We start from the raw sequence: 11,053 nt of genomic DNA on the forward strand, positions 1-11,053 counted from the left end.
AAGTCTAGTAAAAAAAAAAACGTTGATAGAATCTGAAAAAAAAATGCAATTCTTTAAAAAATAAAATTAAATAAATTGTTTGGAGATAACATTTTTGTCGAAAAAACACCAACCTTTTCCATGTGAATGATAATAGACAAAATAATTTCACATTTTCAAATATTTTAATTATTCCAGATTTTTTATTCCACAGTTTTTTTAATACACACGTTTAGAGAAAGCATAATTTTCTCTCCTCCCCCCCAAAAACGTTCTTGAAAAAGTCAAATAAAAACAATGTTTCCTCAAAGATTAAGAATTGCAAGAAGAAGAAAAAAAAAACAACCTCAGCCCCCCAAAAAATTTCCAGGAAAAATATTTTGCCTTTTTCCCTGAGAAAAAAATCACATCATTATAGAAGCTTCAAGAAAGAGAGAAAAACGTTTTGCTCAGGTAATTTTTTTTTCAGAAAAAAAAATTGTTTTTAATTAAAAATTTTATTTCACGGGAAAAAAACATTTTTCAGATTTTTTTTTTCATCCCAATTACCTCCATCATTGGCATCCAAGAGACATTTCTATAATGTTGTGATTTGTACTTTTAAGGTTTGTTGGCTTTCCCTAACATTACATTGAAACTACTTGTGCAGCTGGCTTCGGGTTGACTCCTACACACACACACAAACACACACACACACCTGCCAATATATCACAGCGTCCACGTGCGAAGATTGATGGCGTTAAATTGCTTCTATCCAGTATTTTTTTTTTATCAGGATTTACAGGCCTTGCTGTACGCAGAGCTCTCCAGCACCACTCCCGTACATAAATCATTCCTTTTCGCCTTCCCGACACACACACGCACGCACAGGCACGTGAGGATATGGCTATAACAAGATGGATGATCTGCCGGTCAGACAAAAAAAAAAAAGGGGTGCGAACTCACACGCAAACACACGTGTACGTTTTGACTGGGTAATGGAAAATGTCAATCCGTGTGCACGGAGGGCCCGACATTCCCACCCTTATGCCCGTTGCTCTCATTATGGGGAAATGTCACATTATTTCCCCGACGACATGTTACATGATTAATTCCGAGCCGAAAGAAAGGTGAGATGGACAGCGAGACGGGGAGGGAATCTGATGTGTGTCTCAACCACGTTGGATTGTGTCGTCGCTGTTCCTCGTGGCCCGACTTGAACCCTCTGAAGTGAATTCGGCGATTTGTTTCAAAATATATTACATGTTCAAAGATCAGTGCTGAGAATACTGAGAACTACATGTGACTTGTTCTTTTTTTTTCAGTCTAATTTGACATGCAACTGTAGACCAGGGCTTTGTGCTGATGTGGCTGCTTTAGAGTGCCTCGTTGCAGCCATGAGTGTGTGCACGTCATGCAGAGAAAGAGTGAACAACAAAGACGAGTGGTTAAAAAGTCCAACTCGACAGCAGGGCTTTGCGCTGGCATCGCTGTTTGGAGTTCAAGAGTTATCCCAGCAGGTTTCGAGGAAGAGGCATCTCAAGGTGGCGGCTATGCGTGTGTTGGAGTGAGCGAGCGAGGCTAAAAATTAGGTAAGTGCGACCCCTAGTGGTGAGATATATTTCGTCCCATACAATAAACCGTCGCCATTTTTGTATTGGATCTCATTAGATTGTCCATCAAGACATTTGAAAGCGTTATCGTTTTATATTAAACACGTGTTAAGTAAAGCTCAGCTCACCATTTCGAATATGTGTGTCAAGACTTTAATTCGGACATTCTCGGAACACACAACACACGCACATTAGTGAAAAGTACAAAAAGCTGAATAAAAAAATATGACTGGAAAGAGAGATGTGCAGAAGTTTAGTTTTAGTTCTTGAGGTAAATCCACACATTTGAGATGTTGGTCTTCAGTTGACCACAAAACGCTTTTAAACTTTCTTGGCATACAAGAAGGGCAGAGTTGAATAATATATGTTAGTGTAAACGTGGCTCCACTTTCTTCTAAGTGCAACCCTCTTTGAGCAAACAAAGCGCTTATAATTGACCAGCAGGAAAGTTGTTAGTCTACAAAACACACACAAAAACGTGAGTAGATCCCACATTTCATAAATTCAAGTTCAGGTCGTTTGGATGGCACGCTTGAGTCCAAAGTGTCCTTTGGTGAAGATTTGCAGCATTACAGGCGAGCCGTGGCAACGTTCGGAGGCGGGAGCTTCCCTCCTGCACAAAAGGTGAGGGGGTTCATTTCTTTTCACACTTCTTCGAATGCTAACAGGCTTCTTCATCTCACCCAAAGCGTCTTCCATAGATTGAAGTTTCACTTTGTTGACCCTCAGAGTGTCCTGCTCCGCTCTGAAAATTGGTGACAAATTTGAAAACGAACTGATTATTCGTTTATAATAAACGATTTTTAAAAAAATCTAATTTGTATTGCAGTATAATGGGTGCGATGTCTCACTCTGACCAGCAGGGGACACTATATATATTTAAAATTCTGTACGATTGTTTTTTGTTTTTTTTGGGGGGGGGGGGGGGTTGTTTTTTGTTTTTGTTTTTATCTAATCATTTGTCCTGTTCCAAGTTGTGCTCAGACACGTGTTGAAAACTGACGCACCTCTGTACGGCACCCAGTCTGAGCAGAGCAGCCAGAACGTTCTTGTGCAGGTCGGACGACAATACCTCCAATTGGGTTAGCCTCCCTACGACACAGCAACACACGGTGACGTTAAACACGCGACACGTCAACGTGTATTCACTTCAATGTATACAAAACAAACTTATCCGACCTTGCAGCAAATGTTTGATGATAAACTGGCGGACGGCAGGGATGAACGACTTTTGCGTCAGCGCCTTGGCGGACTCCTCCAAAAGGAAACGACAAACCACCTGCACACACAAATGGGGTAAAAAAAAATTAAGAAAAAGGAAAACAGCAGTGGAACTACAACACTTTGTGTAAAACGGCATTTAATTTTGTTCTATTTTAATTTTATTTTGGTTTTTTAATTCAATTTTGGGGTTTTTTTGCATATATTTAACATTTTGATGAGTGTAATTTTTAGTAGAACTTTAATTCATATTTAACTACACATTTTGTATTTATTTATTAATTCTTTGGAATTGTTTAGTCTTATTTAAAATTATAATTGAGTTTCTATTTTTAATTTTGCTTGTATTTTTTTATTTAAAATACACTTCTGATTTATATTGCAAATCCCAAAGGATTTTTAAATATATTCACATTTTAATTTTTTAAATTCAACAACACAAACACTGCAAGAGGGATTTTAATTCAGTTTTTTAATTAGATTTTTTTTGTAAATTGTATTTTTAATTTGATATTTAGGAAATAAAATAATTTGTACCATTTAATGTTAATTGGATTTACATTTGAGTATTTTTATAATTGAGTGTTTGATCAAATGTGTTATTGTTATTCCCAATTTATAATTCATTTTAATTTCACTGCGTCATCATACAGCAAAGTTGTCACATCTCACGGTCCCCGTGCACAAGTTCATTCATCAACCGTCACTCACCAGGTATCCTTGCAGGAAGGGCTCCAGCACGCCCGTGAGGAAGTCCAGGGTTTTCTGTCCCCGTTTTGTCACCGCCACGTCGTGCTGGGTGACGTGCAGCGCTCCGGTCTTCTCCAGCAGGTAACAAGCCTCCTCGAAATCCTTACAACCAAAACAGTGCGAAAACAATTCACCTTATTAAAAAAAAAAAAGAAAACAAAAGCCATCTTCGTCTGTGGTGCTGACCTGCACGGTGGCTCCAGGACACAGGATGAACTCATTCGAGAAGACGTCCCTCAGGAATCTGAAGCAGTCGAAAACCTCCACTGTAATAATACATTTAAAAAAAATCAAGGCAAACAAATATCATATTTGATATACATATTAGAGCAGTCACGTGGTGACTGTGACTCACCTTTTCGCGCGGAAGAGGTGGCACGTACGGCCGAGGCGAGCAGCGCCGGTCGCAGGAAAACATGTAGCGCCTGGTTCCTGTAGGAGGCGCAAGAGAGCACCAGCACTGCCCGGCTCAGGAGTTGCTCCTCCGGGGAGGAGGCCGCCTCGGCTGCTCCTGCTGTGTCATGACAAATAGTGAGCCTTTATTTAAAAAATATATATATATATATTACAAAAAAATATATGCTGGGGACAAAAGTATTGGGACACGGTCCACCTTTAAGGAGTGAAGAAAATGGGGCGTGAGCTTTCCGCCGTCACTGTTAACTATACGAAATGTAACTTTGTTCATCAATGTATGCCAGTGATGTACCATGACGGGAAAAACAAGCTCTCGTCACCATTCACCACTGCTTCATGGCTGTGTATTCAACAGATTTCACTCACAAGTGCATTTGAGAGTTGAGAGCGCAACTCCTGATTGATGAATCGATTGATTCGGAGGCGTCTCCCGATACATGAGTGGACACTGATCCCAAACAAACCTTGTTCCAGGTGAACCCGCCCCTCGGAGACCCTCACCAGACCTCCGTGCAGGGCGAGGCTGGAGGACACCACCTCAGATGGATGCATTTGGTCTGAACATTGGAATTCAAACAAAGACAGTCAAATAAACTCTCATTATCTTCAAACGTGTATCATGTATTTTGAAGTGGCGTTCCGATTTAGCCAATTTTGTCTTTCATTAAAGCGTGTGTACGTTGTTTTGTGAGTGTTAACCACTTGTCTTTTTTGTTGCGTTTTTGTGTTTGTGTGCATATGAATCGGCTCATTGTCACCATGACGACAATGCACCACACTGTACCGGGCCAATGGAGGAAGGCTCCGTACTGCCGGGAAAGGTCCCGCAGCCACACTGCTCGTTCAGTCAGCTCATCCAGAGTCATCGGCGCTTCCTGCTTCTGCAAAAGCAGAGTCGCCAAGAGGACCCACGGCTTCAGCACGGAGTTCTCCTCCTGCGCCCTCACCAGCCTGTAGGCGGTGTTGTTCACAAAGAGCACCGTCTCCTCTCTGGGCCTTGCAGGAATGTGTCTTTAAAAAAAAAAAAAAAAATTTAATACGCTTCTGGATAGTCAAACAAAACTTGTGAGTTCAAATTACATAATCATTTTGTGACATACTGTATGTATGGGTTCTTCGTTTGTTACCTGGGCGTCAGATTAAACTGACAGCGGTCCACGTGGCCGTGGGCTAAATTCCTGACCGACACTGGTTGACCAAAGTAAACATGGATGCTACCGTAGTCCTCACGCAAGATCTTCCTGGCTTTAAAGAGACCCTGGCAGAAAAGGTAAAACAGTCAAACAGATGATTTCGACTTGCATTATTTCTTACAAGGAAAATTGTATCATGCAATGCCAACGATATGCCACTAGAAGGCAGTGTTGTCCTGAAAACAACTTCCTGTTTCTTCGCCATGACGCCCGACCACAACGGGTGAGTTGTTTGACCTTATTTGAAATTAAAGTAATCTTTTTGACCTGAACTTCTGAATTCACAAATACATTAATTCAACAATTGGGAATACGCGAGTGACTCACCGACGTGGACTCCTTGGGCTTCGGAACGCCGAGAAGCTCCCGGGCATAGAGCGCCTCCTCCAGTATCCTCTCATAGCTGATGCTGACCGGCACCAAGGACACGTCGAACACCTCGCCCTTGAGGAAGGGCTCCATCACGATGTTCAACAAACCTTGCCGAGAACGCACGCCATAACGTTTGGAAATGCTTGGTGAATATGACTTCATTTTTTCCACTCCTTTCGTCGTCTTCTTACCCAACTTTGGCGTTAAAGATTTGGCTGTTCGGCTTCGCGTGCCCTCAAGGAAAAACTCGACGGGAGCATACCCATTCTGAAAAAAATACAACGTCAATCATTAAATCCTTGAATAATTTTGAAAAAGGATCTAAAGCATTTGCAAATTTTTTTCCCCCTCAATATTGCGATTAACACAAATGAAATAAATACATTTAAAACAGATCCCGTGAGCTCACATTAATTGACAATGTCCAAAAATGAAGAACATTTTCACTATAAACAAAATAATTGTCGTGGTAATAGTCACATTTTTCCTGACCTTGACAATGGTCTTGACATATTCGGAAAAGACGGCCCAGTACAATCTGTCGCCACCGAACGAGCGTCGGATGAAGAAAGCGCCGGACATTCGCAGCATCTCACCCACAAATTTCATCCCCATGAAGTCTTGTGGGGGGGAACACACAGGGAGAGTGTAAGTTGTTTACTCGACGAGGCCTCGTGTAATCTATTACAACATACCCATGCCAGCAGCGATGACGGGCAGGGAGAGGTCGTAAGTATACAGGATGTAGGACATGAGCAGGAAGTCCATGTAGCTGCGGTGGCTCGGGAGGAGAACCATCGGGTGCTCTTGGATAGCCTGCTGGAGCTAACCATAAAAAGGGTTGCTAGCTTTGTTATTATCATCACAGATGATGCCGATAACTGCCTGAATAAAATTCAGACGACAAATTAATCGGCCGATTAATTAGAATGTAAGGCTCTTACTCTCTGGATGCCTTCCTCGTTCACGCTGACACTGCGGAACAACATCTTGAACACCTTGCTGAGCATGAAGGCGAAAAATCGAACCGTGCTGAGCTGCAGGCGGTGAGCCATCTCGTCCAAGATGGCCTCGGCCTCGGCCCGGACGTCGTCCAACGCTTTGCCCGTCTCCTTGGCAACCTTGGAGAAAATTAAGGATGGGATTCATCCATTTTTAAGGAATGTATAATATATCAAGGTACTTGTCATTTGCCTTTTCTATAATCAAAGAGGAGGGAAAGAATTCAAATGAGGAGTTTTATGTTTGTGGAAAAAAAAAAGTCCGATGTTTTATTTTTTTGTATTGCACAGAGACATCTGTAATCCAGTCCAGAAATTTAAGTATCTACCTGATGGATGACATAGTTAACGGGATCCGAGTGCAGCGCGGTGCTCTTGAGCGTGTCCGGCGTGCACGGCGTCAGACCTTTATAGAGCACGGGCATAAAGCACTTGGCGGCAAATCGGAGGTCGCTGGAGATCCGGCGTTCCTCCAGCATGTCTTCGAAGTCATCTCGCTTTTTCAGCATTGGATCGCCGCGCTGCAAAACAGAATGCAGGAAATAAATATCCATTAGCTCTAAATTGTCCCTAGGTGTGAGTGTGAGCGCGGATGGTTGTTCGTCTCTGTGTGCCCTGCGATTGGCTGGCAACCGATTCAGGGTGTCCCCCGCCTACTGCCCGAAGTCAGCTGGGATAGGCTCCAGCACCCCCCGCGACCCTAGTGAGGATCAAGCGGTTCGGAAAATGGATGGATGGATGGATAGCTCGCAGGGTTTTTTTTTTGATGCATTGTTCCACTTATAGTATTATCTCCAATGAAGAAGACAGCTCCCATCAACACAACCGAGTGAGTACTGTCCAGAGAGTTGAGAGACAATACAAACATACAAAAACATATCTTCTTCTAATACATGCACATGTGAAATATTGTCCCTGCCACAGTGGAAAGCATTATCTCTAGATTTGTTGGGTTGGTTCCAAAACAGAAACCCTGTGGAATGTCAAATGAAACCTAAAACAAATATACAGTATATGTACGAGTAATTTTACATTAGTATAAAATATTGTGCCAATATAGGCTTTCACACTGAAAAAGAATTAATTTTAACAGGCAATCAATTCCCAGTTCAGTAAATAAATATGGACACATCAGAAATACTGTTTCAATTTTGGGAAAAAAATATATTCTCTCAATTTATCTCTCTCAATTCAATCCAAATATTCGTAACGATGAAGCGCATATTAAACAGTAATGTCAACATATTTGTGTTAATGCGACTCGTCGTAGCATTACTACAAACGTATATTTTTGTCCTTGAGTGTGGGAATATGACTGGGACAGATAGTCCCGTGGGCTGCTAAATGGAGAACCAAGTCAAATGTCAAATGTCACACATACAACCCGACTCGGGTTAGCTCATCTCCACGATCATCGGAGATGCTTACATACCGTGTAAACAGCTTTGGATGCCATTCTCCCTCACGCGAGGAGCCACGCTGCATCCACCTCGGCTTTTGACAGTTTTTTACGAGCCGTTCAATTGATAATATCCAAAGGCGATATCAGCTTCCAGAGGAGAAACTTCACATGGGCGTTAGCTGCCTCTTCCGGCATGCTGACACGCAACTACGGTAGCTGAGGAGCACCAAACTGCACCATTCCTAAGCACGCGTGCTGCTTTGTAAAATTGTCGTATTGAACGACGAGTCGGTTACTATTTGTATTTTATTTAACCTTGTATCATTAATCTTAAAATGAAGCCCGACAAGAATGGAAATGTTGACGAGGATTGTGCCTTTCTGGAACAAGTTTTGGATTCGTTATACGATTTCGGTAAGTGTAGCTAAGTAGCTAGGTTGTAGGCAATTGTTAACTGGCCGGACTCCATCTCGCTAACGGAACTAACAATACATCGCCTTTGTTGATAAATCTAAGACGTGAGACTGTTTAAGTCAATATAAATATTTATAAGAGCTTTCCTCGTCGTCCTTTGCTGTTTTAACCAGACTCAAAACGAATGGCTTTCTCTGTTAAAATGCATATTGGAAGCTAACTCCTAGCCGTATCTTCCACAAGATAAAATGTGCCAGTTCACTAATATGTGTGTATTAAAAGTTAAATATTAATTTGGGAGTTCAAAAAACTAAATGTGGACTGAAATACTTAGGTGGACAGTATCTCTTTTTTCCTCAAAAATAAATGGTGTACACATATGAACGTACAATATACTTTAAAATTATCCCAGCTAATTGGCCGAAGAATAAAATTTACCACTGTTCAAGTGTAATTTATACTAAAATTAGACTAATTAATACATGCCTCTTACAATCAATAATTATATTACACACACAAACGTGAATACTTATTAGTTCAGAAATGATGATTCACGAATTGGTCTGGAAATAAAGCTAACTATCATGTGTTCCTTTGTTCATGTCGATGCAGGAAGTGGAGCTGGGACAAGAAAAAAGAAGAAAAAGCAAAAAAGATGCGAGGAAAAAGCCCTTCCTGTAGATGCTGCTAATGTCTGTAGCTTCGATGAAAACCAAGTTGGAGGACAAGAGTCCTTGGATGTGACTATCCACGATCAAAGTATAAAAAAAAACAACAACATGCGGCTAATCCACGAGATCCAATGATGCACACACGTTTTATACAATGTATCTCATTATCACAGATCCAGCTGTCAAGCCGGTGAGCCAGGTGGAGGTGGTGTGCTTCCAGGACCCCGCCAAGAGACAAAATAAGATCACACCGATGCCCACTGTCAGTGAAACAGTTGTAAGTTTCTTTACGTCCAACTTTCTTCCCCACAATGGACACAATAATAAGAACACCTCACAATTGGTGCTCTGTTTGTTTTCCGGCTGATCTTCTTTTCATCTCTAGCCAATGGAGACTTCGAAGAAGCAGAGTGCTCCGCAACAGGGTGTCAGTTTGGAAAAGGTAAGGGATCTTATCTTTCTTAAAAAAAAGTGTTTTTGTGTGATTTTCATTTATATTGTCATTGTATGTGTGTGTGTTAGGCTCGACTGGAGGTGCATCGCTTCGGCATCACAGGCTACAAAAAGGAGCAGCAGCGAGTCTATGAGGAGGAGCGCGCCATCATGTTGGGCGCACGGGTAGGAAGACCTCAGCGTTCCATTAAGTCGCTGGTGCTTGCCACATGACCCGCCGCCTGACTTAATGTTGACGCCTTCGTAGCCTGCCAAGAAAAAATGTTTGAACTACAAGGTGCTGCAGCAGCAAATCAAAGACAAGAAGGCAGCGGCGAAAAACGAAGTGCAGTCGGTAGGACCCTCAAGATGGCCAAAAGATGAACAAAAAACACATTTAAAATCTTGCTGTTTTGTTTTGTAGGACCTGGGGAAAAAGAAGAAGAATCCAAGGTATGACGATGTTTGCTTTCGAGGGATTTGATTTTTTTTTGTTTTGAAAGCTTTATTCACTTAAAATAGTAAATTGGGGGGGGGGGGGGGGGGGAACGTTTTCCCTCAATAATGTTCTAGCGCCAAAGATTACATCATCAGCTTTTAAGTAGAAACAAGAATAATTTTCGTGTATTGGAACACTCGCATGTCCAGATGACATCGCCAACTACTGGCCTGGCATGCATATGACAGCATTATTTTCAGCCATTTTTTTGCTTATGATGGCACCACTTCACTCGTCTTGCGCACATGATGCTGGAAGACGACGCTAATGCGAGTGTCCGCCTCCAGCAGGGACAACAACAAGAAGAAGACGACGACGTCCGGCTCGTCGTCAGCACCCACCGGTCAGGTGGGCCGCTTCAAGAACGGGATTCTGATCCTCAGCCCCAAGGATGTCCAGACCATGAAGGCCAAGGTGCGGCGCAAATGAGGTGGGTTGTGTACTGAGGCCAGCCCACTCATCCGGAGGGACTTGTGTGTTAATTGTTGGTGTGCTTCTGCAGGAGAATCTGTTCTTTTTCCGCGTGAAGGAAAGAAAGCTTCAAACTCGGAAGACAAAGGCGACGTCTGCATTAGGTGGCGTCTTTTACCTAAAACCAGGTGAGATCGCATCTGGCACGGACCATAGAAAGGTGAACAATCAGTTCGCTTGAAGTGAACCCTCAAAAGTCCCAATGATTTACATTTCCGGATTTCGAAACGATGCCAAAGTCAAATGGAAAGGTTGAAATCGTCAAGTTAATATTTGATGCAGTGGCATTTTTGTGATGAGGGAGGTGAACTGCTCAGTACAAAAATCTCAACGCACCAGACCGTTTTTGTCTTTATTTCATCACAGGTAATTTATTTCTCTCCTTTCTTTTCTTTTTTTTTTTCAATATAAACAACCAAGAAGAAGACATTGTTTGCGTGTGTATTTGTCTTTGTCTTATGCTCATATACAAACCATTTAGTCGTACAAAACATTCACAGCTTGGCAGGAGCAGGGTGTTGAAATGAGGTGGTTCGGTTCCAAGGATGAATAGTAACAACGAAGTAAATGCGAATTCAGCTCTTTGTATTTACACTTCGAAATAGAAACAGCAGCAACTTGGACGTGGAACAAACTCAA

The 11,053-nt window shown here is 42.0% G+C and overlaps 2 protein-coding genes across 3 annotated transcripts; one reads left to right on the plus strand and one right to left on the minus strand.

Moving 5' to 3' along the window:
• Nucleotides 1-1,701: 1,701 nt before the first annotated feature.
• LOC147185728 (dihydroxyacetone phosphate acyltransferase-like) lies at nt 1,702-8,118 on the minus strand. The gene is made up of 17 exons (XM_086104033.1): nt 7,958-8,118; nt 6,855-7,046; nt 6,469-6,645; nt 6,220-6,349; nt 6,017-6,144; nt 5,716-5,791; nt 5,480-5,631; nt 5,087-5,217; nt 4,744-4,970; nt 4,424-4,516; nt 3,898-4,056; nt 3,729-3,808; nt 3,504-3,644; nt 2,751-2,850; nt 2,579-2,663; nt 2,255-2,316; nt 1,702-2,184 (listed from the first exon to the last, which is right to left on the minus strand). The coding sequence occupies exons 1-17, from the start codon at nt 7,979-7,981 to the stop codon at nt 2,141-2,143; spliced, it is 2,001 nt and encodes a 666-aa protein (XP_085960159.1). The 5' UTR covers nt 7,982-8,118; the 3' UTR covers nt 1,702-2,140.
• On the plus strand, nt 8,103-10,841 carry LOC147185729 (40S small subunit processome assembly factor 1-like). 2 transcript variants are annotated; one of them, XM_086104040.1, is made up of 9 exons: nt 8,103-8,341; nt 8,954-9,100; nt 9,186-9,289; nt 9,398-9,454; nt 9,535-9,630; nt 9,713-9,799; nt 9,869-9,897; nt 10,234-10,373; nt 10,446-10,841. In XM_086104040.1, exons 1-8 carry the CDS (start codon nt 8,263-8,265, stop codon nt 10,370-10,372), a joined length of 738 nt encoding a protein of 245 aa, XP_085960166.1. In that variant the 5' UTR covers nt 8,103-8,262; the 3' UTR covers nt 10,373; nt 10,446-10,841. The 2 variants fall into 2 exon arrangements, with proteins under 2 accessions (XP_085960166.1, XP_085960165.1); XM_086104039.1 differs by having other exon boundaries at nt 8,116-8,341; nt 10,231-10,373.
• The last annotated feature ends 212 nt before the right edge of the window (nt 10,842-11,053 follow it).

This window comes from Hippocampus guttulatus, chromosome 23, assembly GCF_054856545.1.
Source record: "Hippocampus guttulatus isolate MCC_2025c chromosome 23, RoL_Hgut_1.0, whole genome shotgun sequence".
Lineage (NCBI taxonomy): Eukaryota > Metazoa > Chordata > Actinopteri > Syngnathiformes > Syngnathidae > Hippocampus > Hippocampus guttulatus.